Genomic DNA, 26,623 nt, shown 5'->3' on the forward strand with positions numbered 1-26,623 from the left:
ATAATCTTTCACAGACCTTTTAGAGCCAGTGGTCACTGATGAATATTGGAGTTTGTGTTGATCAGATATTTAGGGGGAGATATATTTTCGGCATAATAGCAAAGGGAAGAACGTAACACATTCACTCACATCACCGTAAGCCTATTTTAACCCTTCCAACTTAATAACCGTCTGGATGATGTTATCCATGCCATGTCTCATCTCAATGTAAAGGTAAAATTGGGATAAGAAACATGACAATATCTACCACCTGGGACCTCCAGGGGCAAATAGATCCTGTAAATGGTTATCTCATAAAACTCTAACAGACCTAGCACATCCCACATGAGCTCATCAAAGGGAGGCATGAGGGCGTAACCTTGAGCTAATAAAAATCAGTAGTTACACCTGTCTGTTTTCCTAAAGAGTACGTCCCTCCGATAAGCTCTGAACCATTTCCATGACATCAAGTTTAGTCATTTTCTTTCATTATTCCTTGTAATTGTATATACTGTATTGTTTTGTTCCCATTTTGCATAATCTTTGTATATTTTAATAAACACTGTCTATCTTTCTGGATTGCGTAATTGAAGTCCGCTGCAGTAAAGGCAACAAAGCCTCACACCGGAGACCAATGGTGGTGACGGCCATGGCTTCCAGACTTCAGGCTGTTATTGCTGCAAAGGATTCTCTACCAAGCATTATGTTCATTTTTTATTATTTGTTAGAAAGTTAATTTGTCCAATTACTTTTGAGCCTCTGAAGTGAGAAGACCTTTGTAGAAAAATCACTGCAATTCCTAAACGTTTCACGGGATATTTTTGTCCAACCCCTTGAACACCTTGACCGCTAATGTCATTATTGCCCTCCAATCAGCGACTATCTGCTGAAGACATTACTGAAATGCTAAGGGAAAGTCCCTAGGATGATAATATTGTCCGTATAATGCTGTATCATTTTGATTCATTGGGGTACGTATATATCAGTAGGCTGAAAGAATAAACTCAGCTGCTGATATAAGTGGGCAGCGGCCAATGTGTAAGGCTATGTGCACACGTTGCAGATTCGTCTGCAGATTTTTCCGGCCGGAATCTGCAGAATCCGTAGGTCAAAATGCCTGCGTTTTAACTGCGGATTTACCGCAGATTTAGTGCGGATTTCGCCTGCGTTTTTACACCTGCGGATTAAACGCTGCGGAATCCGCACAAGAAATTGACATGCTGCGGAATTTTCCGCAGCATGTGCACAGCCGTTTTTGTTTTCCGTAGGATAACATGGTATTGTACATCCCTTGGAAAACCGCTGCGGATCCACAGACGAATCCGCAACGTGTACACATACCCTTAGTCTCAACTTCAGTTGTTTCGGATTTCATTATCTCAGGTGTTTCATTTTAAATAAAAATTAGTGGCCTGCAGAGCTGAAATCACGAAGATTCTGTAACTGTGCAAATATTTCTGGACCTAACTGTATATAATAGTGAAGATGTATTATATACATTTATATATTATGTAGTAATACCGCTATACTTGACATAATGCTGCTCTAATGTCAGCACTAAACATATAATGTCGGCGGTCTGACTACGCTGAAAGGTCAACTACTCGGTAAATATGTACCACGGCTAAGGAAGACTGACTTGTTGGCACCCAGACTCAGGGCATATGCCCAAAGGTCTCTCCCACATCTTTTCCATCATGTCTAGCTGATCCAGACCTTGAAAAAACTGTGAAAACATGCTGTTTATAAAGAAGTGAATGAGATACTGGATGGAACATTGTATCTTCTGTTCTGTTGTGTTCTCAGCAGAATTACAAGAGGCTCTCTTAAAGAGATATTCACATTTTATTGTATGATGTCGTATCCCTATGACATGGAATCACTTAGTGTGTGGTTCACTCCTGAATCCCCTTCTACATTTTCCTGCACTGTGGAGGGCCTGGCCATACTGTGCAAGGATCTAAATGGTCCTGCACAGCGGGTGACCGTGCTGCTGCTCTATAGGGACAAACATTGGAGGTGACACAGATCTAAAGCGCGTTCATGTTCAGGATGGTAAAGTACCCGGAGGTCAGACCTCCACTGATCATGAAGTGATTCAATAAGATTGGAATACCCCTTTAACAAGATTCAATAGGGCATATTTATTAAATTTCATGTCTGAATTGTGGTGTAATTTGCACTAAAGAACTATTTCATGACTTGCATCATATTTAATGTTTTGCACTATAGGAACAGAAAAGCGCAAATAGGGTCTTATCCGATGATAAAATTATAAACGTATATGGAATCTACTCACCTGCTGTAGGAGAAGATAAAGCACAGAGTTAGTGATCAGCTGCTGCACGTCCAAGGGTCAAACAAGTGACCGCCGACACATCAAATCCTATGGAACTTTTATTGGACTTAGTGCGCTGCTTAACATAATACAGAGTTAATGATGAATTAAAAGATCATTGTTTTTATTCCCAACGCTTTTCGAAGTATGAACTACTTCTTCCTCAGGGGATGACATACATGTATGTCATCCCCTGAGGAAGAAGTAGTTCATACTTCGAAACGTCCAAAAAATGTTCCATAGGATTTGTTGCATCATATCTAGACACTTTTTTATTACTTGTCTGACTAAAGGCCCCGTCTCACTAATCGATCTCGGTAGCGAGATCGCTGCTGAGTCACAACTTTTGTGACGTAACAGCGATCTCACCAGCGAGATCGCTGTGTGTGACAGCGATCAGTGAGCGGCCTCCCCTGCCGGTATCGCTGATCGCTGGAAGAAACCTCTGGACATTTCTTTGGTCGCTGGTCTCCCGCTGGCCAGCACGCATCGCTGTGTGTGACAGGCAGGAGACCAGCGATCAGGAGTAAAAAATAATAAAAAAAATAAAAAATATAGTTATTCTCACCTTCCAATGTCCCGTTCAGCCATCCTGCCTCTCTCCACGCTCCGGTCCCAGTGATCCTTTAAACGAATGACCGCGAGACTTTGTTATCCCTCGAGACCGTGACATCTCGCGGTCATTCGTGCAAAGGATCACTGGGACCGGAGCGTGGAGAGAGGAAGGATGGCTGAACGGGACGTCGGAAGGTGAGAATAACTATATTTTTTATTTTGATTCTATTTTTACAGGGATGGCCAGCGATGCCGGGCGCTCGGCATCGCTGTGCTGATCGCTGGTGAAGCTGTCTGTGTGACAGCTCACCAGCGATCACATAGCGACTTACTAGCGATCCTGACACCTTGATATCGGTGTCGGGATCGCTGGTAAGTCGCTTAGTGTGACGGGGCCTGAACTTACAGAAAAGGGATATGCTCCCTATAGGCAGGATTCACTTTAAATATGCCACTACAGGCAGGATTCACTATAGATAAGCCCATATGGGCAGGATTCACTATAGATATGCCCACTATAGGCTGGATAGACTATAAATATGTCCTCTATGGGTCACAGGTGCCATTTACAATCCCAGTGTCTTCCTTTGAGGTCTTTCTGCCATAAGGCCCAGGTGTGACTGCTACGTCTGCATCCCCAAAACTTGCACTACTATAGGGGGTGTCACTATGGTCACCATCTTCACTAGATTTTATACATGTTTACCCCCCTTCCTTTCCCAAGTTGTGATTTCACCTATTATCAGCTGTTGCAAGCGATCGCTGGCCATACATAGAGGCCAGTACTCCCCCAATTTAGGCATTCATCTATTTTACCCTGTATGTGTACAGGTTCTGAACAAATTGTCTCTTCAGAGAGGAAGAGGACTAGAACTCTAGTGCCACCTATTGGAAGTAGCGATCCTACAAGTCAATGTCAACCCTTTAACAAGCCGTGTTACATGACTTAGGATAAAAGCCAAAACCAGAATCTCAATTTGCAGACACTGTGTTTCGGGGTACTGCCCCTTGTCAGTGCAAAGTGTGAGATCTGGTTTTGCTGTGTGAGAGGCGTCTGACCGATATCCAAGAAGTATCGTTTCTCCTTGGCATGCTTAGCATGTCATTCTCCGCAAGGAGAAGCGATACTTCTTGGATGTCGGTCAGACGCCTCTCACACAGCCAAACCAGATCTCACACTTTGCACTGACGAGGGGCAGTACCCCGAAACACAGTGTCTGCAAATTGAGATTCTGGTTTTGGCTTTTATCCTAAGTCATGTAACAAGGCTCGTTAAAGGGTCGACATTGACTTTTAGGATCGCTACTTCCAATAGGTGGCACTAGAGTTCTAGTCCTCTCCCTCTCTGAAGAGACAATTTGCATAATTCCCAGAGGAGCATTGCGGCTTTAACCCCTTCCTGACATCCGACGTACTATCCCGTCCACGGTACCCGGGCCCGTATGACCGTGGACGGGATAGTACGTCTACCGCGATCAGCGGCACTATGTGTCCGCCCCCGACACGTTAACCCCTTGCACACCGCGATCAAACATGATCGCGGTGTACCGGGAGTTAAAGGGAAGCATCGGCAGGGAGGGGGCTCCCTCCGTGCTTCCCTGAGCCCCCCACGGCAGCGCAATGTGCAGCGCTGCTGCGGGGGGCTCCTATCCTCCAGGCCCCCGAATCCAAGATGGCGACGGGGGCCTTCGGGGACCTGAGGAAGCTGGCTTCCTCAGTGCCTGCAAAGCGCAGGCAAGAGGAAGTCTTCTTCAATGCCTGTGACAGATTGCTGATCTGTCACAGTGATCTGTAATGTGACAGATCAGCGATCTGTCACAGGACAGTGATGTCCCACCTGGGACTATGTAATAAAGTAAAAAAAAATAAAAAAAAAATGTAAAAATAAATTTAAAAAAATCGCCAAATAAATTAGAAAAAAAAAAAGAATATTCCCTCAATAAATCCATTTTTTGGAAATAATAAAAAAAAAAAACAATAATGATGTGACAGATCAGCGATCTGTCGCAAGACAGTGATGTCCCACCTGGGACTATGTAATAAAGTAAAAAAAAAAGTGTTAAAATAATTTAAAAAAAATCGCCAAATGAATTAGAAAAAAAAAAAATATTCCCCCAATAAATTCATTTTTTGGAAATAAAAAAAAAGACCCAATAAAAGTACACATATTTGGTATCGCCGCATCCGTAACGACCTGCCCTGTAAAACTGTCCCCTTAGTTAACCCCTTTAGCGAACCCCTTAAAAAATAAAAATAAAAAACGAAGCAAAAAATAATGATTTATTATCATACCACCAAACAAAAAGTGTAATAACGCGCGATCAAAAAGACGCATATAAATATCCATGGTACCGCTGAAAATGTCATCTTGTCCCGCAAAAAACGAGCCGCCACACAGCATCATCAGCGAAAAAATAAAAAAGTTATAGCTCACAGAATAAAGCGATGCAAAAATAATTATTTTTTATATAAAATAGTTTTCATTGCATAAAACCGACAAAAACATAAAAAAACGACCTAAATGAGGTATCGCTGTAACCGTACTGACCCGAAGAATAAAACCGCTTTATCAATTTTACCGCACGCGGAACGGTGTAAACGCACCCCCCCAAAAGAAATTCATGAAACGCTGGTTTTTGTTCATTCTGCGTCCCAAAAATAGGAATAAAAAGCGATCAAAAAATGTCACGTGCCCGAAAATGGTACCAATAAAAACGCCAACTCGTCCCGCAAAAAATAAGACCTCACGTGACTCGGTGGGTCAAAATACGGAAAAATTATAGCTCTCAAAATGTGGTGATGCAAAAACTATATTACAATAAAAAGCGTCTTTTAGCGTGTGACAGCCGCCAAACATAAAAACCGCCATAAATAGTAAGTCAAACCCCCCGTTATCACCCCCTTAGTTAGGGAAAAATAATAAAACTAAAAAAAAAGTATTTATCTCCATTTTCCCGTTAGTGTAAGGCTGTGTGCACACGCTGCGGATTAGGTGCGGATTCATCCGCGCGGATTTTGTAAAATCCGCAGGTGAAACCGCAGGTCAAAAGACCTGCGGTTTTACCTGCGGATTGCTCTGCGGTTTTGTACTGCGGTTTTTCATCTCCTCAATAGAGGAGATGGCAAACCGCAGGAGAATCCGCAGAAAGAATTGACATGTCAATTCTTTCTGCGGATTGAAAACCGCAGATAATCCGCGCGGAAAATTCCGCACCGTCTGCACTGCGGTTTTTGATTCCCATAGGGAATCATGGTACTGTACACCCGCAGCAGCCAAAACCGCTGCGGAACCGCAGCAAAATCCGCAGCGTGTGCACACAGCCTTAGGGTTAGGGCTAGGGTTAGGGCTAGGGTTAGGGGTGTGTTGGGGTTAGGGTTGGAGTTATAATTGGGGGTTTCCACTGTTTGGGCACATCAGGGGCTCTCCAAATGCAACATGGCGTCTGATCTCAATTCCAGCCAATTCTGAGTTGAAAAAGTCAAATGGTGCTCCTTCCCTTCCAAGCTCTGCCATGCGCCCAAACAGTGTTTTACCCCCACATGTAGGGTATCAGCCTACTCAGGACAAATTGCAAAACAATTTTTGGGGTCCAATTTCTCCTGTTACCCTTAGGAAAATAAAAAATTGGGGGCAAAAATATCATTTTTGTGGAAAAAAATGATTTTTTTATTTTCACGTCCGAGTGTTATAAACTTCTGTGAAGCACTTGGGGGTTCAAAGTGCTCACCACACATCTAGATAAGTTCCGTGGGGGGTCTAGTGTCCAAAATGGGGTCACTTGTGGGGCGTTTCAATAGTTTAGGTACATCAGGGGCTCTCCAAACGCACATGACACCCGCAGACCATTCCATCAAAGTCTGCATTCCAAAACGTCACTGCTTCCCTTCCGAGCCCCGACGTGTGTCCATACAGTAGTTTTCTCCCACATATGGGGTGTCAGCGTACTCAGGCCAAATTGGACAACAACTTTTGGGGGTCCAATTTCTCCTGTTACCCTTGGTAAAATGAAAAAATTGGGGACTAATTGATCATGTTTCTGGAAAAAATACGATTTTTTTATTTTCATGCCCTGGCATTATAAACTTCAGTGAAGCCCTTGGGGGTTCAAAGTGCTCACCTCACATCTAGATAAGTTCCTTAGTGGGTCTAGTTTTCAAAATGGGGTCATTTGTGGGGGGTTTCCACTGTTTAGGTACATTAGGGGCTCTCCAAAGGCAACATGACACCCGCAGACCATTCCATCAAAGTCTGCATTCCAAAACGTCACTACTTCCCTTCCGAGCCCCGACGTGTGCCCATACAGTAGTTTTCTCCCACATATGGGGTATCAGCATACTCAGGACAAATTGGACAACAACTTTTGGGGTCCAATTTCTCCTGGTACCCTTGGGAAAATAAAAAAATGGTGACTAAAAGATCATGTTTGTGGAAAAAATACGAATTATTTATTTTCACGCCCGGGCGTTATAAACTTCTGTGAAGCACTGGGGGGTTCAAAGTGCTCACCACACATCTAGATAAGTTCCTTGGGGGGTCTAGTTTACAAAATGGTGTCATTTGTGGGGGGTTTCCACTGTTTAGGTACATTAGGGGCTCTCCAAAGGCAACATGACACCCGCAGACCATTCCATCAAAGTCTGCATTCCAAAACGTCACTACTTCCCTTCCGAGCCCCGACGTGTGCCCATACAGTAGTTTTCTCCCACATATGGGGTATCAGCATACTCAGGACAAATTGGACAACAACTTTTGGGGTCCAATTTCTCCTGGTACCCTTGGGAAAATAAAAAAATGGTGACTAAAAGATCATGTTTGTGGAAAAAATACTAATTTTTTATTTTCACGCCCGGGCGTTATAAACTTCTGTGAAGCACTGGGGGGTTCAAAGTGCTCACCACACATCTAGATAAGTTCCTTGGGGGGTCTAGTTTACAAAATGGTGTCATTTGTGGGGGGTTTCCACTGTTTAGGTACATTAGGGGCTCTCCAAAGGCAACATGACACCCGCAGACCATTCCATCAAAGTCTGCATTCCAAAACGTCACTACCTCCCTTCCGAGCCCCGACGTGTGCCCATACAGTAGTTTTCTCCCACATATGGGGTATCAGCATACTCAGGACAAATTGGACAACAACTTTTGGGGTCCAATTTCTCCTGGTACCCTTGGGAAAATAAAAAAATGGTGACTAAAAGATCATGTTTGTGGAAAAAATATGAATTATTTATTTTCACGCCCGGGCATTATAAACTTCTGTGAAGCACTGGGGGGTCAAAGTGCTCACCACACATCTAGATAAGTTCCTTGGGGGGTCTAGTTTCCAAAATGGTGTCATTTGTGGGGGGTTTCCACTGTTTTGGTACATCAGGAGTTTTCCAAACGCGACATGGTGTCCGATCTCAATTCCAGCCAAAAACGTCAAATGGCGCTGCTTCCCTTCCGAGCTCTGCCATGCGCCCAAATAGTGGTTTACCCCCACATGTGGGGTATCAGCGTACTCAGAACAAATTGCACAATAACTTTTATGGTCCTGTTACCCTTGGAAAAATAAGAATTGAGGGTGAAAAGATCATTTTTGTGGAAAAAATATGATTTTTTAATTGTATGGCTTTATGTTATAAACTTCTGTGAAGCCCATGGGGGTTCAAAGTTCTCACCACACATCTAGATAAGTTCCTTAGGGGGTCTAGTTTCCAAAATGGTGTCATTTGTGGGGGATTTCCACTGTTTTGGTACATCAGGGGTTTTCCAAACGCGACATGGTGTCCGATCTCAATTCCAGCCAAAAACGTCAAATGGCGCTGCTTCCCTTCCGAGCTCTGCCATGCGCCCAAATAGTGGTTTACCCCCACATGTGGGGTATCAGCGTACTCACGACAAATTGCACAATAACTTTTAGGGTCCTGTTACCCTTGGAAAAATAAGAATTGAGGGTGAAAAGATCATTTTTGTGGAAAAAATATGATTTTTTAATTGTATGGCTTTATGTTATAAACTTCTGTGAAGCCCATGGGGGTTCAAAGTTCTCACCACACATCTAGATAAGTTCCTTAGGGGGTCTAGTTTCCAAAATGGTGTCATTTGTGGGGGGTTTCCACTGTTTTGGTACATCAGGAGTTTTCCAAACGCGACATGGTGTCCGATCTCAATTCCAGCCAAAAACGTCAAATGGCACTGCTTCCCTTCCGAGCTCTGCCATGCGCCCAAATAGTGGTTTACCCCCACATGTGGGGTATCAGCGTACTCAGGACAAATTGCACAATAACTTTTAGGGTCCTGTTACCCTTGGGAAAATAAAAATTGGGGTGAAAAGATCATTTTTGTGGAAAAAATATGATTTTTTAATTGTACCGCTGTACGTTATAAACTTCTGTAAAGCCCTTGTGGGTTCAAAGTTCTCACCACATATCTAGATAAGTTCCTTGGGGGGTCTAGTTTCCAAAATGGGGTCACTTGTAGGGGGTTTCCACTGTTTAGGTACATCAGGGACTCTCCAAACGTGACATGGCGTCCGATCTGAATTCCAGCCAATTTTGCATTGAAAAAGTCAAACGGCGCTCCTTCCATTCTGAGCTCTGCCATGCGCCGAAACAGTCGTTCCCCCCCACAAATCAGGTATCAGCGTACTCAGGACAAATTGCACAATAACTTTTGCAGTCCAATTTCTCCTGTTACCCTTGGTAAAATAAAAAAAATTGAACCTGAAGTATTTTTTTTGTGAAAAAAAGTTAGATGTTCATTTCTTTTTAAATATTCGAAAAAATTCCTGTGACGCACCTAATGGGTTAATAAACTTCTTGAATGTGGTTTTGAGCACTTTAAGGGGTTCAGTTTTTAGAATGGTGTCACTTTTGGGTATTTTCTATCATATAGACCCCTCAAAGTGGCTTCAAATGTGATGTGGTCCTAAAAATAAAATGGTGTTGTAAAAATGAGAAATCGCTGGTCAACTTTTAACCCTTATAACTTCCTAACAAAAAAAAATTTTGGTTCCAAAATTGTGCTGATGTAAAGTAAACATGTGGGAAATGTTACTTATCAAGTTTTTTGTGTGCCGTATCTCTGTGATTTAAGGGCATAAAAATTCAAATTTGGAAAATTGCGAAATTTTCAAAATTTTTGCCAAATTTCCATTTTTTTCACAAATAAACGCAAGTTATTTGAATGAAATTTTACCACTAACATGAAGTACAATATGTCACGAGAAAACAATGTCAGAATCACCGGGATCAATGGAAGCGTTCCAGAGTTATGACCTCATAAAGGTACAGTGGTCAGAATTGTAAAAATTGGCCCGGTCATGAACGTGCAAACCACCCTTGGGGGTGAAGGGGTTAAGTCTCCTCATCTCGGCATGCTTAGCATGTCATTCTCCGCAAGGAGAAACAATACTTCTTGGATACAGGTTCTGAACGTAGCATATACTGAAAAATACTTTCAGAGATCAGAATAATTTTTCTTGATGAGGATCAGTTCACATTTGTAAATTTATGAGCTCCTTTAATTAAAGTGAGCCTGTAGTTGAATTGAAGTAAATATTTACAGAATTGCTTCTGTAGCGTTTACCTTATATGATTTATTACAGGAATTGCTACATTTGGCAGCATGGACTCCACCTCTTATTCAACTGTATTTTTTTTTTGTTTATGCCGTTGATCAAAGGTCTCCGGATGACTCTGCAGGATGAAAATAAAAGGAATATGGACTCGCTCTCGATGTTTCCAGCCTGTACTGAACACGACCTCGTTGGACTGAGCCGGGCAAAGGTTCATGAATCTGCGGATAATGCTGTGTACAACCTACAGTTGCCGTATGACGATCCTCACTGGTTGGGAATCAGCAGTGGGTTGGATCACATGGGATGATTCTTGTCCAAGCCACGACTCGCTTCAGATTCTGTCATCTTGGGCGTTTATCCAGGACCTTGGGACTTTCAGATTTCTTTCGGTGAGTACAGGTCTAAGGTAAGCAATTCATTAAAATACTGTACTGTATATATAATGTAAATAACTTTTGACATTGTAAAAAAAAATCAATAAATAGTAGCAGTTCTTATACAAGTATTGTAAGAAAGCTGCTGGTGGTGGGAGTGTGTCTGCAAACTTAATAAACTGTGCACCCGCGCTAACTATATCAATGCTATAAAAATTAGTAATTCATCACTAGTGAACTGTTTAAGACATAGCAACCCAACCATATAAGCTGTGTTTATGGCAACACAATGCTGTGTCTCTGGACAAAGTGTATATCGGTATGTATTATCAGTAGTAACAAAAAAAAAAAATAATGTACTGACATACATCAGTGAGAGGTCAATGAATGACAAGATCCTTACAGGCGGCATATACAAGTCAGATAGACCGTGATCCAAAGGAGAAACATTTCACATCCGAAGGGGGTAGTAGTCTGTGAATTTAGTAATCTGGATAGGTCACATATCTCCTATTCAGATCAGAATACTTCACACTATTCTATAACTATTTTATGTATAAGATGGATTATTTTTTTCCAAACATGAGGGACCGTAATGGGGACCAGGTTCAACCCAACCTACACCAATTTATATGTAGGCAATTGGTAGGAGTCTATCATATAACCTAGTGTCTAACTTGTTTGTCTGAAGATGCTTCATCAACTTATTTTTGTGTAGTCACTAGAGACATGACTAAATTAAGTCAGTGACAACTTTGAAAATTCACTCAGACCTATAGTAATACAAAAATTATTTTTTTATTTAATTTTTTTTTTTTTTTTTTTTTCAAACGTCAATATGCACTGCTCAAAAAAATAAAGCGAACACTAAAATACCATATTCTAGATATCAGTGAATGAAATATTGCAGTTGCAAATCTTTATTCATTACATAGTGGAATGCATTGAACAATAAAACATGACATGATCAATGTAAATCACAATTAATATCCCATGGAGGTCTGGATTTGGAATGATACTCAAAATCAAAGTGGAAAATAAAATTACAGGCTGATCCAACTTCAGTGTAAATGCCTCAAGACAGGGAAATGATGCTCGTTAGTGTAATTGCTCTCATCCCAAGAGGTACAGTAGCAGGAGGTGGTGTCTACAACCCACAGAAGTTGCTCAGGTAGTGCAGCTCATCCAGGATGGCACAGCAATGTGAGCTTTGACAAGAAGGGTAGCTGTGTCTATCAGCACAGTGTCCAGAGCATGGAGCAGATACCAGGAGACAGGCCAGTACACCAGGAGACGTGGAGGGGACCATAGGAGGGCAGCAACCCAGCAGCAGGACCGCTACCTCCTCCTTTGTTCAAGAAGGAACAGGAGGAGCAGAGCCAGAGCCCTGCAAAATGACCTCCAACAGGCCACTAACATCGATGTGTCTGCTCAAACTGTCAGAAACAGACTTCAAGAGGGTGGTATGAGGGCTCAACGTCCACAAGTGGGTGTTGTGCTCACAGCCCAACACTGTGCAGAGCGATTGACATTTGCCAGAGAACACCAAGATTGGCAGATTCAACATTGGCGCCTTGTGCTCTTCGGATGAGAGCAGGTTCACACTGAGCACATGTGACACATGTGACAGAGTCTTGCGACTCCATGGAGAATGTTCTGCTGTCTGCAACATCCTCCAGCATGACCGGTAGCCTGACTGTGATTAGGTACTGGGATGAGATCCTTAGACCCATTGTGAGACCATATTCAGGTGCCGTGGGCCCTGGGGTCCTTCTGATGCATGACGATGCTAGACCTCATGTGGCTGAAGTCTGTCAGCAGTTCCTGCATGATGAAGGCATTGATACTATGGACTGGCCTGCCCATTCACCAGACCTGAATCCAATTGGGCACATCTGGGACATCATGTCTCGTTCCATCCACCAACGCCACATTGCACCACAGACTGTCCAGGAGTTGACTGATGCTGTAATCCAGGTCTGGGAGGAGATCACTCAGTAGAACATCCAACCCCTCATCAGCACCATGTACAGGTGTTGTAGGGAAGTCATACAGGCTTGTGGAGGCCACACACTACTGAACATCATTTCTTTGTCTTGAGGCATTTCCGCTGAAGTTGGATCAGCCTGTAATTTGATTTTTTACTTTGATTTTGAGTATCAGTCCAAATCCAGACCTCCATGGGATATTCATTTTGATTTACATTGATAATTTTAATGTTTTATTGTTCTCAGCGCATTCCATTATGTAATGAATAAAGATTTACCACTGGAATATTTCATTCAGTGATATCTACGATGTGGGATTTCAGTGTTCCCTTTATTTCTTTGAGCAGTGTACATGTAGAAGATAGGAAATTACAAATAACTATTGATGTCATTTTAGAATAGGTTTTATGTACATATGGCTAGTTGCCATCTTCCTAATTGGTTGTTATACATTGATAAAAGTCAGTTTACGATAGCTGCAAGATTACGATAAGGACGTTACCAGAGCAGAAAGGATACAATACAGAATTAATATAAAGAAAAATTTAGGAAGAGTTAGGACATAAGTACATTATGTATGGGCACAGTCAAATTGCAGTATATATCGGCCCAAGAACGGAGTGCGGTGCAAAGACTGACCGTCGCCTCTCCCCACCTGAGCATGACAGCTGCATAGAAGTATATGCTCCCTATATGACATATATATATATATACAGATACAGTCACAGCCAAAAGTGATGACACTCTTCAAATTGTTCCAGAAAATTTAGTAAAGGAAGTGTTTATTTCCTTTATGTGTATTGGAACAACACAAAGAAAACAGAGAAAAAAGGCAAATTGGATATAGTTTCACATAAAAACCCCAAAATGGGCTGGACAAAATTGTCAGCTTTCCAAAATCATGGGTAAACAATTTTGTTTCAAGCATGTGATGCTCATTCAAACTCACCTGTGGCAAGTAACAGGTGTGGGCAAAATGAAAACCGCACCTGAAACCAAATTAAAAGGGGAGACGTTGACTCATTCTTTGCATTGTGTGCCTGTGTGTGCCATACTAAGCATGGAGAACAGAAAGAGGAGAAGAGAACAGTCTGAGGACTTGAGAACCAAAACTGTTGAAAAATAACAATCTCAAGGTTACAAGTCCGTCTCCAGAGATCTCGATGTTCCTTTTTCCATGGTGCACAACATAGTCAAGAAGTTTATAAACCATGGCACTCTAGCTAATCTCCCTGGACGTGGATGACAGAGAAAAATTGTGTAGTGAAACCTCCACCAGGGGGAGCTGGTGAGGGAAGAGAGGTTACACACTAAGAGCAGCAACCCTGAGTAACAGCACAGGTGCCACAGGTAACGAGAGAGAATAGTCAGACGAACCGAGTCAGAAACTAACAGGAGCAGACGTACCAGAAGGAGCAGCAATACACGTAGTCAAAACACCTAAGCCGAGAGTCAGAAAGCCAGAACATGAGCACGGGGTCCAAAACGTGAGACGAAATACGTGGTCGGGGTACAAGCCGGGGAGTCAGATGCCAGAGAGGGAACGTAACAGCAGAGACGAATACCAAGAGACGGGGTCAGAAATCAGTCCGGGTCATACACGTGAATATCAGTCAAAGGCAGGAAGATCACCAGGGTACAAGGGTCAGCGGCTCTAAACTGCAAGCTTGAGCTATCACTAACACTGGTCAGCAGGCTGTGAGGGATTGAAATAGCCCAGCTAGCTCCAGAACGAGGCTGAGGAGATTAACCCCCACATGACCAGTCCGGAGTGAAGACAGCAGAAGATAAACTCCGGACTGGACCATGACAAATTGATTAAAAGTTGCAAAGCTGGATTGTCCGGATGGTGGATAAGCAGCCCCAATCAAAGTCCAAAGAAATTCAAGCTGCTGTGCAGGCTTAGAGTGCATCAGTACCAGCAAAAAATCTAGACTGTAGGTTGCCAAAATATACATGAGTAAGCCAAAATTATTCTGGGAGAAAGCATATTGTGAACAGATGAGACTAAGAAAGCTGTGTGGTAAAGCGCATCATTCTACTGTTTATCGAAACTGGAATGAGAGCTGCAAAAAAAAGAACACAGTACCTACAGTTAAATATGGTGGAGGTTCAAAGATGTTTTGGGGTTGCTTTGCTTCCTCTGGCACTGGGTGCCTTGACTGTGTGCAAGGCATCATTAAATCTGAAGATTACAAACAAATGGTAGGTCACAATGTAGTGCCCAGTGTCAGAAAGCTGAGTTTGCATCCTAGGTCATGGGTCTTCAAGCAGGACTATGATCCCAAACAACACGCGCCCAAAATTTGATGGAAACAAAATGCTGGAGTGTTCTGAATTGGCCAGCAATGAATCAAGATCTAAAGCCCATTAATCACCTGCGGAGAGATCTTAAAATTGCTGTTGGGAGAAGACGCCTTCACATATGAGAGACCTGGAGCAGTTTGCAAAAGAAGAGTGCTCCAGAATTGCATTTTAGAGGTGCAAGAAACTTATTGATGGTTATAGAAAGAGATTGATTACAGTTATTTATTCCAAAAGGCGTGCAACCAAATATTAAGCTGAATGTACCAACTATTTTGTCCAGCCCTGTTTTGGAGTCTTGTGTGAAATTATGTCTAATTTTCCTTTTTTTTCTGTGTAGTTTTTATTTTTTGTCTTGTTCCAAGACACACAAAGGAAATAAACAGATGTGTAACAAAACATGTGTAATCGTAGTAATTTTCTGGGAAAAATACTTCATTTTCTGGAACAATTTCAAGAGTTCCAACACATTCAACCATGAATGTTTCTTCATTAAAGTCATATGTATGAGAAGACCAGGAGGAACATTAGAGGGCCGGGTCTGGAGGACCAGCCTGAGTGGTTCCTGATTTTTGAATCTTTAAATATAGTTAATTGCTGTGTTATATGATTACATAAAAGTGGTAACTTGCTGTAAACTTTATTGCCTTAGGTCCCCCATAACATCTGATATCTCAATGGACTCTAGCGACTACCAGCCTAGAGTGGTTATCATTGGCGCTGGCTTTGCAGGGCTTGGTGCTGCCACCACCTTGGTGAAACATGGAGTGAAAAATATCGTCATCCTGGAAGCCTTAGATCGGGCAGGGGGAAGAGTATGGACACACAAACCTTTTGGAACTGCTGCACTGGAGTTGGGTGCCACCTGGGTCCATGGCCAGAAAGACAATCCACTCTACCAAATGGCGAAGGAGGGAGGACTACTGGCCGATGATGGGTTTAATATGGTGTCTTGCCAGCCAGTGTCTGTAACCCCCCAGGATTATTTCTTTAATGAACAAGGAAAGCTGCTGCCTACGACTCAGGTGGAAGAGGTAACTTGTTTTTTTGGTAGGTTAATGTCTCAAATCAACCAGAAAGACTATAAAACAGAATGTGAGACGTGGTCAGTCGGGGCGTATCTTGATCGTGAATTCTCCTTGTCCAATCTTCCAAAGGCCAAGGGTCTGGAAGGAGTTTACGAGTGGTGTAAGCGAGCAGAATGTGTGGATGAGGCTTGTAACTCCATGTATGAGTTCTCGTTGAGTCAGCTCGGTTTATACACCGCTCTTGAGGGACCATTTTTCAACTCCTTGGGCTGTAAGGGTTACCAGGCTCTTCTGGACGGCCTACTAGACCAGCTGCCATCTAATTCTCTTCGTTGCCGTAAACCAGTTCAGTGTGTCCAATGGGAAGGATCCTCAACATCCATTTCGAAGGTATCAAAACATGCGGTCAATGTGCTTTGTGAAGATGGTGAGCAGTTTCCAGCAGATCATGTCATTGTCACCGTTTCTCTTGGATGCATGAAGGAACGGGCTACCACTTTATTTGATCCTCCACTACCAAAGGGAAAGATGGAGGCCATCCAGCGATTAGGATTCGGCACAGTGGCCAAGATCTTCTTGGAGTTTAAAAAGCCCTTCTGGCCAGATGACTGTGCTGGTATACAGCTGGTATGGGAAGAAGGCCCGGAGAGTCCAGAGGGATATTCTGATGGGTTAAAACGGCAATCATGGCGTTCAGAGTGGTTCAAGAAGATTGGGGGCTTTGATTGTGTGCCAATGCATAGAAGCACCCTCTGTGGATGGATCACAGGACTGGCTGCGGAACATATGGAGACCCTCCCTGAAAGAGAAGTGGGGGAGGTCTGCGTCCGGTAAGAAACCAGTTCTATATATAAACTTTATGGCTAAAAGAATAGCAAAAAACCATCAGAACTTTCTTTTTGTGGGAAAAAGGGTAATGGTCCATAAAACACATGGAACAGGTTAATTCCGCCTTTCCTGCATACCATGGGAGTGGCTATCAACGGTGGTCAAAAAGATCAAAATCAATATTTATGAATGCACCAACTGGGTATATTCATATCACGTATCCGCTAATATCTATGGGAAACTTGGAAGGGTATGAATACTTTTGCATCCATTCTGTGATTGCTCCATTGCTTCTAAGAAGAAAACTGAAACAAATGTGCAAATAGGAGATTTTGAATCAAGGCGATCATTTAGTGTATACAGCTCCTGTGCAGCGCTACGTGTCTCCATTGTTACAGGCTACAAACGCACCGTGTCGCCCGATCCTGCAGTCATGGGTTACTCTCTTCTCTTCATCTTAACAGACAGTAGAAAATGAGGCAAATGTAAGGTATTAATAAATGCCTGCAGAATCGGACTACAAGGAGTGTTCCTGGAGAGTCTCCAATGGAGACACATAGGTCAGCATAGGAGCTGCATACACAAAACAGTCGGAGGTTATTGAATATTATTATCATTTTTATTACTATTCCTTTTTATAGCGCCATTTATTCCATGGCGCTTTACATATGATAAAGGGGCATACAATAAAGTACAATAAACGTGAGCAATACAAGGCACACACATGTACAGGAGGAGAGAGGACCCTGCCCGCGATGGCTCACAGTCTACAGGCGATGGGGGAGGATCTTTGCCAAACTTCTATTTTGGAGCAATTACAAAATGGTTCATACTCTTTCAGACGGTATCCCAATTTTTCTAGTAACAGTATATGATTTTTATAATATTTTTTTTTTCATGCTAATTTTAAGATCCACTTTGTGCTTATTCTCTGCCCATCTCCAAGGGTTTGTAGCTAAATGATTCATTTGTGTCAATTGTGTTGCAATTTCAAAGGAAACGTGTCATGTGAATACGAGTCATTGTTTGTTTAAAGCAGGGTTTTTTGTTACATTTTTTAGATCAATATTTGGTTTTCATGTCATGATCTTAAGAAGTAAAATGAGTAATGTTACAGCTTTCACAATGGCCCCTGTGGCTTTTTTTAGACTCTAAGCGGCATTTACACTGACAGATGATCGGGAAGGAGTATCCTGAAGAACTGTCGTTTCCCGATAACGTTGCAGTGTAAACAGGCGATCGCCCGATGAACAAAAAAAAACCCATCATGGCGTTAAATAACCTTTTGTGCAGCCCAAAAGATTATTTGTTCTCGGCGGTGCATCGTCCTGTGTAAACTGTGAAGCACGGCAACTTATGAGCACTAAATGATCTGTGAATAGATCGCTCGGTGCGCATTGTTAACTGGGGTCTGTCTGTGTAAACAGTGTAAACAGACTATTAAACGACTGCCCATAGATAAAGTCTTATTGATTGGCGGTCATTTAGTCCTGTCAATCAGTCCATTTAGTCAGTCCCTTGCCTTAATGTCTTTTCTGGAAGCATTTACAGCACTTTCATTATCATCAGAGACAGGATTACGTTGACTGGTAAAATCTCTATACAAAGGAGATGACACAGGATCCAATAATAATAATAATTGTATTTCTATAGTGCCAACATATTCCACAGCACTTTACATTTTAGAGGGGACAATCACAATAGGAGGTGTCACAGCTCACCTCATCCCCCTTCTGTACAATGACTGATAACACCTCTATATACAGTAGATAACACAGGATCCACCATTCACAAAGGATTCACCATTCACAATAGGTGATGTCACAGCTCACCTCCTCCCCCTCCTATACAATGACTGATACCACCTCTATATACAGTAAATGACACAGGATCCACCAATCACATTAGGTGATGTCACAGCTCACCTCCTCCCCCTCCTGTACAATGACTGATACCACCTTTATATACAGTAAATGACACAGGATCCACCATTCACAATAGGTGATGTCACAGCTCACCTCCCCCTCCTGTACAATGACTAATAGCAACTCTATATACAGTAGATAACACAGGATCCACCATTCACAATAGGTGATGTCACAGCTCACCTCCTCCTCCCCCTCCTGCACAATGACTAATAACTCTATATACAGTAGATAACACAGGATCCACCATTCACAATAGGTGGTGTGACAACTGACCCCCTGCCATTTTGATGCCCTCACAGCCCCCCCACACACAATGAACTTTGCACATGCTCAATAAATGCTTCAACACAACAGATGGGATCAGTGTCTGTTCATTGCAGCTGACGTACATGTGTTATTTTCTAAAACAACAGAAAGTTAGAGTCTAAAAAAGCCCCAGTGTGAGAATTGCAAGATTTATATACTTTTTAAATGCAGATTGTGATATAGAATAAAAAACGCTGGCAAACACTTAAAAAAATTAATTTACATAAAAACCTGATTTAAACGAGGCATTTTTTTTAATGACACATTTCATTTTACAGCGTACCTGTCATTTATAAGGTGCCTTTTCAGAATAAGTACATGAGGAATAACACTTTTTTTAGGTCATTATATGATTTTTATCCTGCCCGCGTGCCTCTCTGCAGTCTCCATTCCAAATTTTCATCTGCTATGGAGACTACAGTTGTGGCCAAAAGTATTGACACCCCTGCAATTCTGTCAGATAATACTCAGTTTCTTTGGTATTATTATCTTCATTTAATTTGTCTTAAATGAAAAAACACAAAAGAGAATGAAGCAAAAAGCAAAACATTGATCATTTCATACAAAACTCCAAAAATGGGCCAGACATATGTATTGGCACCCTCAGCCTAATACTTTGTTGCACAACCTTTAGCCAAAATAACTGCGACCAACCGCTTCCGGTAACCATCAATGAGTTTCTTACAATGCTCTGCTGGAATTTTAGACCATTCTTCTTTGGCAAACTGCTCCAGGTCCCTGATATTAGAAGGGTGCCTTCTCCAAACTGCCATTTTTAGATCTCTCCACAGGTGTTCTATGGGATTCAGGTCTGGACTCATTGCTGGCCACCTTAGAAGTCTCCAGTGCTTTCTCTCAAACCATTTTCTAGTGCTTTTTGAAGTGTGTTTTGGGTCATTGTCCTGCTGGAAGACCCATGACCTCTGAGGGAGACCCAGCTTTCTCACACTGGGCCCTACATTATGCTGCAAAATTTGTTGGTAGTCTTCTGACTTCATAATGCCATGCACACTGTCAAGCAGTCCAGTGCCAGAGGCAGCAAAGCAACCCCAAAACATCAGGGAACCTCCTCCATGTTTGACTGTAGGGACCGTGTTTTTTTCTTTGAATGCCTCTTTTTTCTCCTGTAAACTCTATGTTGATGCCTTTGCCCAAAAAGCTCTACTTTTGTCTCATCTGACCAGAGAACATTCTTCCAAAACGTTTCAGGCTTTTTCAGGTAAGTTTTGGCAAACTCCAGCCTGGCTTTTTTATGTCTCGGGGTAAGAAGTGGGGTCTTCCTGGGTCTCCTACCATACAGTCCCTTTTCATTCAGACGCCGACGGATAGTACGGGTTGACACTGTTGTACCCTCGGACTGCAGGGCAGCTTGAACTTGTTTGGATGTTAGTCGAGGTTCTTTATCCAACATCCGCACAATCTTGCGTTGAAATCTCTTGTCAATTTTTCTTTTCCGTCCACATCTAGGGAGGTTAGCCACAGTGTCATGGGCTTTAAACTTCTTGATGACACTGCGCACGGTAGACACAGGAACATTCAGGTCTTTGGAGATGGACTTGTAGCCTTGAGATTGCTCATGCTTCCTCACAATTTGGTTTCTCAAGTCCTCAGACAGTTCATTGGTCTTCTTTCTTTTCTCCATGCTCAATGTGGTACACACAAGGACACAGGACAGAGGTTGAGTCAACTTTAATGCTTGTCAACTGGCTGCAAGTGTGATTTAGTTATTGCCAACACCTGTTAGGTGCCACAGGTAAGTTACAGGTGCTGTTAATTACACAAATTAGAGAAGCATTACATGATTTTTCGAACAGTGCCAATACTTTTGTCCACCCTCTTTTTTTTATGTTTGGTGTGGAATTATATCCAATTTGGCTTTAGGACAATTCTTTTTGTGTTTTTTCATTTAAGACAAATTAAATGAAGATAATAATACCAAAGAATTTGTGTTTGCAATCATTTTCAGGAAGAAACTGAGTATTATCAGACAGAATTGCAGGGGTGTCAATACTTTTGCCCACAACTGTAGCTGGTATGATGTCTCCCATACAGAGCACACACAGACATAAGGAATTACTGCTCTCCTGTTTCTATGTTTCACATGTCTAGAAGCAGCAGCATGAAGACATTTTACAGCACTACTGAGCAGTGTAACTGTGATTCCTGCAATGGGGTGAGATAAATACTTCTAAGAAAGCATCAGTAGGAGGACATTATACAACAGTTAGGGGCAGTGTAGATATGAATCCTGCAGTGGGAAAGATAAAGACTTGCTAGAAAGCATCAGCAGGAGGACATGGTACAGCAAGTACTGAGCAATGTACAAGTGAATCCACCACTAACTAGAAAGCAGCAGATAATCTGATTCTTGCTCTGCTATTCCTTCTCTCCTCTGCATTTATAAACTTCAATATGCTGCTGTAATCTGATCCACCGCTGAACCAGCCGTCATCTTATTTTGATGGATTTTAGCAGTATTTCAGAGTGAATGACAAGATCAGAAGTCAAAGGGAGGAAAAGTGTCTGATAAGTGGAGAAAGTAGCATATCTCTCTGATTAGACATTAACCAAGTTTCTTACATTCGCCTGCACTATTCATTTATGCAAAGTTAATTGAAACACCAGGGATCATTTAGTTTCTTGTAGTAGTTTCTTTGTGTGTCTGCAGCGCTAACACGTCGCCTCTCCTCGAGTCTAAACACCTTTATTAACTAATCTGTATTCAAATCCGGTGGTTTGGGCAATCAAATCATGTAGTAAAGTGGTGGCCGGAGTTGTGCTAATCGCAGGCTCATTTGCATTTGTCGAATTTCCATGATATACTGTGCAGCGAGAAAAAAAAAAACCCCATCCATGCTCATCTGCTTCATATTTGTATCCCGTCCTGAGAAAGCTGGGTGCCGTGTAATATTGCTTCCACCCAGCTTTCCTATACTCTAGAATGGCAAGCTGACCCTATCTACGCAGAGGTAAATGGGCTGCAGGAATAAAGGATACTCCAGGCATGTTTTGGGGGTTTTTTTTCACATAAAAAATGTAAAAAAAAAAGTTTTACTCACTTTACTAACTTTGTTCTAACACTTCTCGGCCCAACCAAGCAAAGACACTCTGATACAGACTGACGGTTGGACAACCCCTTTAATTCACTCTGTACATTTCTGGCTTATAGGTGGGGGTCTACTTGAAGATATCCTTATGATCTAGCAGACACCTCTTTTAAAGAGCAATTAAATCTATGCATGTAATCTACACCTAGGATATGATGAGGTGGTTATGGGACTTTAAGAGAATTTTTTAGACTTCTGTCAATCAATTCATTGAAAATAAAATTTAGTTGGACCCGCCCCTTTAAGAGTTTACATACTTTAAGAGCTATTTCTGGACTATGGAACAACGAGAACCACTCAGCATTTCCCGGACCCTCGAAGTGATTCCTGCCTTTCACCTGATTTATCTTGCCTTTCTATTAGGCACTTAGTTGGAAGCCGCAGGTTTTATCACGGATCCAGCGTTTTTCCGCACAGCGATTATTATAAATGTTTCCAGCCGCTATCTGGGGAACGTCGGGAGAGGGAATCTCTGCAGTCACACTATTAATAGCCCCACTTCCATTGTAATCGCTGCTTCTCTCCAGTAAGCGATTCACAGAATTTCCATTTTGGCACTTGCTGAATCATTAAGGCTCTTATTGTATTTATTTTACATTGTATTCATCATCCTGTGAACTTTTTGCAATTAATTTCATTTCTCCCCCCCCCCCCCCAGACTACTGAAGAAATTTACAGGCTGGCCAGTGACTGAACTACAAGGCGTGCTGCGCTCCACGTGGCACAGTAACCCTTATATACGGGGGTCTTACACTAATGTCCCTGTAGGAGTAGATGCTGTGAAGGAACAGATGGCCCTTGCGGAGCCACTGCCATCAACGTATCATAGGAAGACCCTACTGGTATGCAATAATATAGCCATAATTATAAGTTACATCAGTCCCATAATACAGCTCCATGTGTTAAAGGATAGCACTGTACATAAATACTACAATACTGCTCCTAGCCACAAAAAATAACTTCTATAATAACGCCCCTATGTACAAGAATATAACTACTATAATACAGCTCCTATGTACAAGGATATAACTACTATAATAACGCCGCTATGTACAAGAATATAACTACTATAATACTGCCCCTATGTACAAGGATATAACTACTATAATACTGCCCCTATGTACAAGAATATAACTACTATAATACTGCCCCTATGTACAAGGATATAACTACTATAATACTGCCCCTATGTACAAGAATATAACTACTATAATACTGCCCCTATGTACAAGAAAATAACTGCTATAATACTGCCCCTATGTACAAGAATATAACTACTATATTACTGCCCCTATATACAAGAATATAACTACTATAATACTGCTCCTATGTACAGGAATATAACTACTATAATACTGCCCCCTATACACAAGAAAATTACTATAATACTGCCCCTATGTACAAGAATATAAGTACTATAATACTGCTCCTATGTGCAAGAATATAACTACTATAATACTGCCCCTATGTACAAGAATATAACTACTATAATACTGCTCCTATGTACAGGAATATAACTACTATAATACTGCCCCCTATATACAAGAAAATTACTATAATACTGCCCCCTATGTACAAGAATATAGCTACTATAATACTGCTCCTATGTGCAAGAATATAACTACTATAATACTGCCCCTATATACAAGAATATAACTACTATAATACTGCCCCTATGTACAAGAATATAACTACTATAATACTGTCCCCTATGTACAAGAATATAACTACTATAATACTTCTCCTATGTACAAGAATATAACTACTATAATACTGCCCCCTATGTACAAGAATATAACTACTATAATACTGCCCCTATGTACAAGAATATAACTACTATAATACTGCTCCTATGTACAAGAATATAACTACTATAATACTGCCCCTATATACAAGATTATAACTACTATAATACTGTCCCCTATGTACAAGAATATAACTACTATAATACTGCCCCTATGTACAAGAATATAACTACTATAATACTTCTCCTATGTACAAGAATATAACTACTATAATACTGTCCCCTATGTACAAGAATATAACTACTATAATACTGCCCCTATATACAAGAATATAACTACTATAATACTGCTCCCTATGTACAAGAATATAACTACTATAATACTGCTCCTATGTACAAGAATATAGCTACTATAATACTGCCCCTGTGTACAAGAATATAACTACTATAATACTGCTTCCTATGTGCAAGAATATAATAACTATAATACTGCCCCTATATACAAGAATATAACTACTATAATACTGCTCCTATGTACAAGAATATAACTACTATAATACTTCTCCTATATACAAGAATATAACTACTATAATACTGCCCCCTATATACAAGAAAATTACTATAATACTGCCCCATATGTACAAGAATATAGCTACTATAATACTGCTCCTATGTGCAAGAATATAACTACTATAATACTGCCCCTATGTACAAGAATATAACTACTATAATACAGCTCCTATGTACAAGGATATAACTACTATAATAACGCCGCTATGTACAAGAATATAACTACTATAATACTGCCCCTATGTACAAGGATATAACTACTATAATACTGCCCCTATGTACAAGAATATAACTACTATAATACTGCCCCTATGTACAAGGATATAACTACTATAATACTGCCCCTATGTACAAGAATATAACTACTATAATACTGCCCCTATGTACAAGAAAATAACTGCTATAATACTGCCCCTATGTACAAGAATATAACTACTATATTACTGCCCCTATATACAAGAATATAACTACTATAATACTGCTCCTATGTACAGGAATATAACTACTATAATACTGCCCCCTATACACAAGAAAATTACTATAATACTGCCCCTATGTACAAGAATATAAGTACTATAATACTGCTCCTATGTGCAAGAATATAACTACTATAATACTGCCCCTATGTACAAGAATATAACTACTATAATACTGCTCCTATGTACAGGAATATAACTACTATAATACTGCCCCCTATATACAAGAAAATTACTATAATACTGCCCCCTATGTACAAGAATATAGCTACTATAATACTGCTCCTATGTGCAAGAATATAACTACTATAATACTGCCCCTATATACAAGAATATAACTACTATAATACTGCCCCTATGTACAAGAATATAACTACTATAATACTGTCCCCTATGTACAAGAATATAACTACTATAATACTTCTCCTATGTACAAGAATATAACTACTATAATACTGCCCCCTATGTACAAGAATATAACTACTATAATACTGCCCCTATGTACAAGAATATAACTACTATAATACTGCTCCTATGTACAAGAATATAACTACTATAATACTGCCCCTATATACAAGATTATAACTACTATAATACTGTCCCCTATGTACAAGAATATAACTACTATAATACAACTACTATAATACTTCTCCTATGTACAAGAATATAACTACTATAATACTGTCCCCTATGTACAAGAATATAACTACTATAATACTGCCCCTATATACAAGAATATAACTACTATAATACTGCTCCCTATGTACAAGAATATAACTACTATAATACTGCTCCTATGTACAAGAATATAGCTACTATAATACTGCCCCTGTGTACAAGAATATAACTACTATAATACTGCTTCCTATGTACAAGAATATAATAACTATAATACTGCTCCTATGTACAAGAATATAACTACTATAATACTTCTCCTATATACAAGAATATAACTACTATAATACTGCCCCCTATATACAAGAAAATTACTATAATACTGCCCCCTATGTACAAGAATATAGCTACTATAATACTGCTCCTATGTGCAAGAATATAACTACTATAATACTGCCCCTATGTACAAGAATATAACTACTATAATACTGCCCCTATGTACAAGAATATAACTACTATAATACTGTCCCCTATGTACAAGAATATAACTACTATAATACTTCTCCTATGTACAAGAATATAACTACTATAATACTGCCCCCTATGTACAAGAATATAACTACTATAATACTGCCCCTATGTACAAGAATATAACTACTATAATACTGCTCCTATGTACAAGAATATAACTACTATAATACTGTCCCCTATGTACAAGAATATAACTACTATAATACTGCCCCTATATACAAGAATATAACTACTATAATACTGCTCCCTATGTACAAGAATATAACTACTATAATACTGCTCCTATGTACAAGAATATAACTACTATAATACTGCCCCTGTGTACAAGAATATAACTACTATAATACTGCTTCCTATGTACAAGAATATAACTATAATACTGCCCCTATATACA

General features: G+C 40.8%; 1 protein-coding gene across 4 annotated transcripts in view; it reads left to right on the forward strand.

The window, feature by feature from the left end:
* LOC141049251 (peroxisomal N(1)-acetyl-spermine/spermidine oxidase-like) overlaps positions 1 to 26,623 on the forward strand; it is a 39,138-nt gene that overhangs the window by 10,447 nt on the left and 2,068 nt on the right. For 3 of the 4 annotated variants that reach the window (XM_073545486.1, XM_073545487.1, XM_073545488.1), the window contains 3 exons: positions 10,535 to 10,836; positions 15,749 to 16,954; positions 22,952 to 23,135. In XM_073545486.1, the coding sequence (XP_073401587.1) occupies positions 10,643 to 10,836; positions 15,749 to 16,954; positions 22,952 to 23,135 (1,584 nt within the window). In that variant the 5' untranslated portion in view covers positions 10,535 to 10,642. The remainder of the gene's footprint in view (positions 1 to 10,534; positions 10,837 to 15,748; positions 16,955 to 22,951; positions 23,136 to 26,623) is intronic. The other variant, XM_073545489.1, reaches the window with a different exon arrangement.

The sequence above is a fragment of the Dendrobates tinctorius genome, unplaced genomic scaffold (genome assembly GCF_039654945.1).
Source record: "Dendrobates tinctorius isolate UK_male_01 unplaced genomic scaffold, ASM3965494v1 ptg000143l, whole genome shotgun sequence".
Taxonomy (NCBI): Eukaryota; Metazoa; Chordata; class Amphibia; order Anura; family Dendrobatidae; genus Dendrobates; species Dendrobates tinctorius.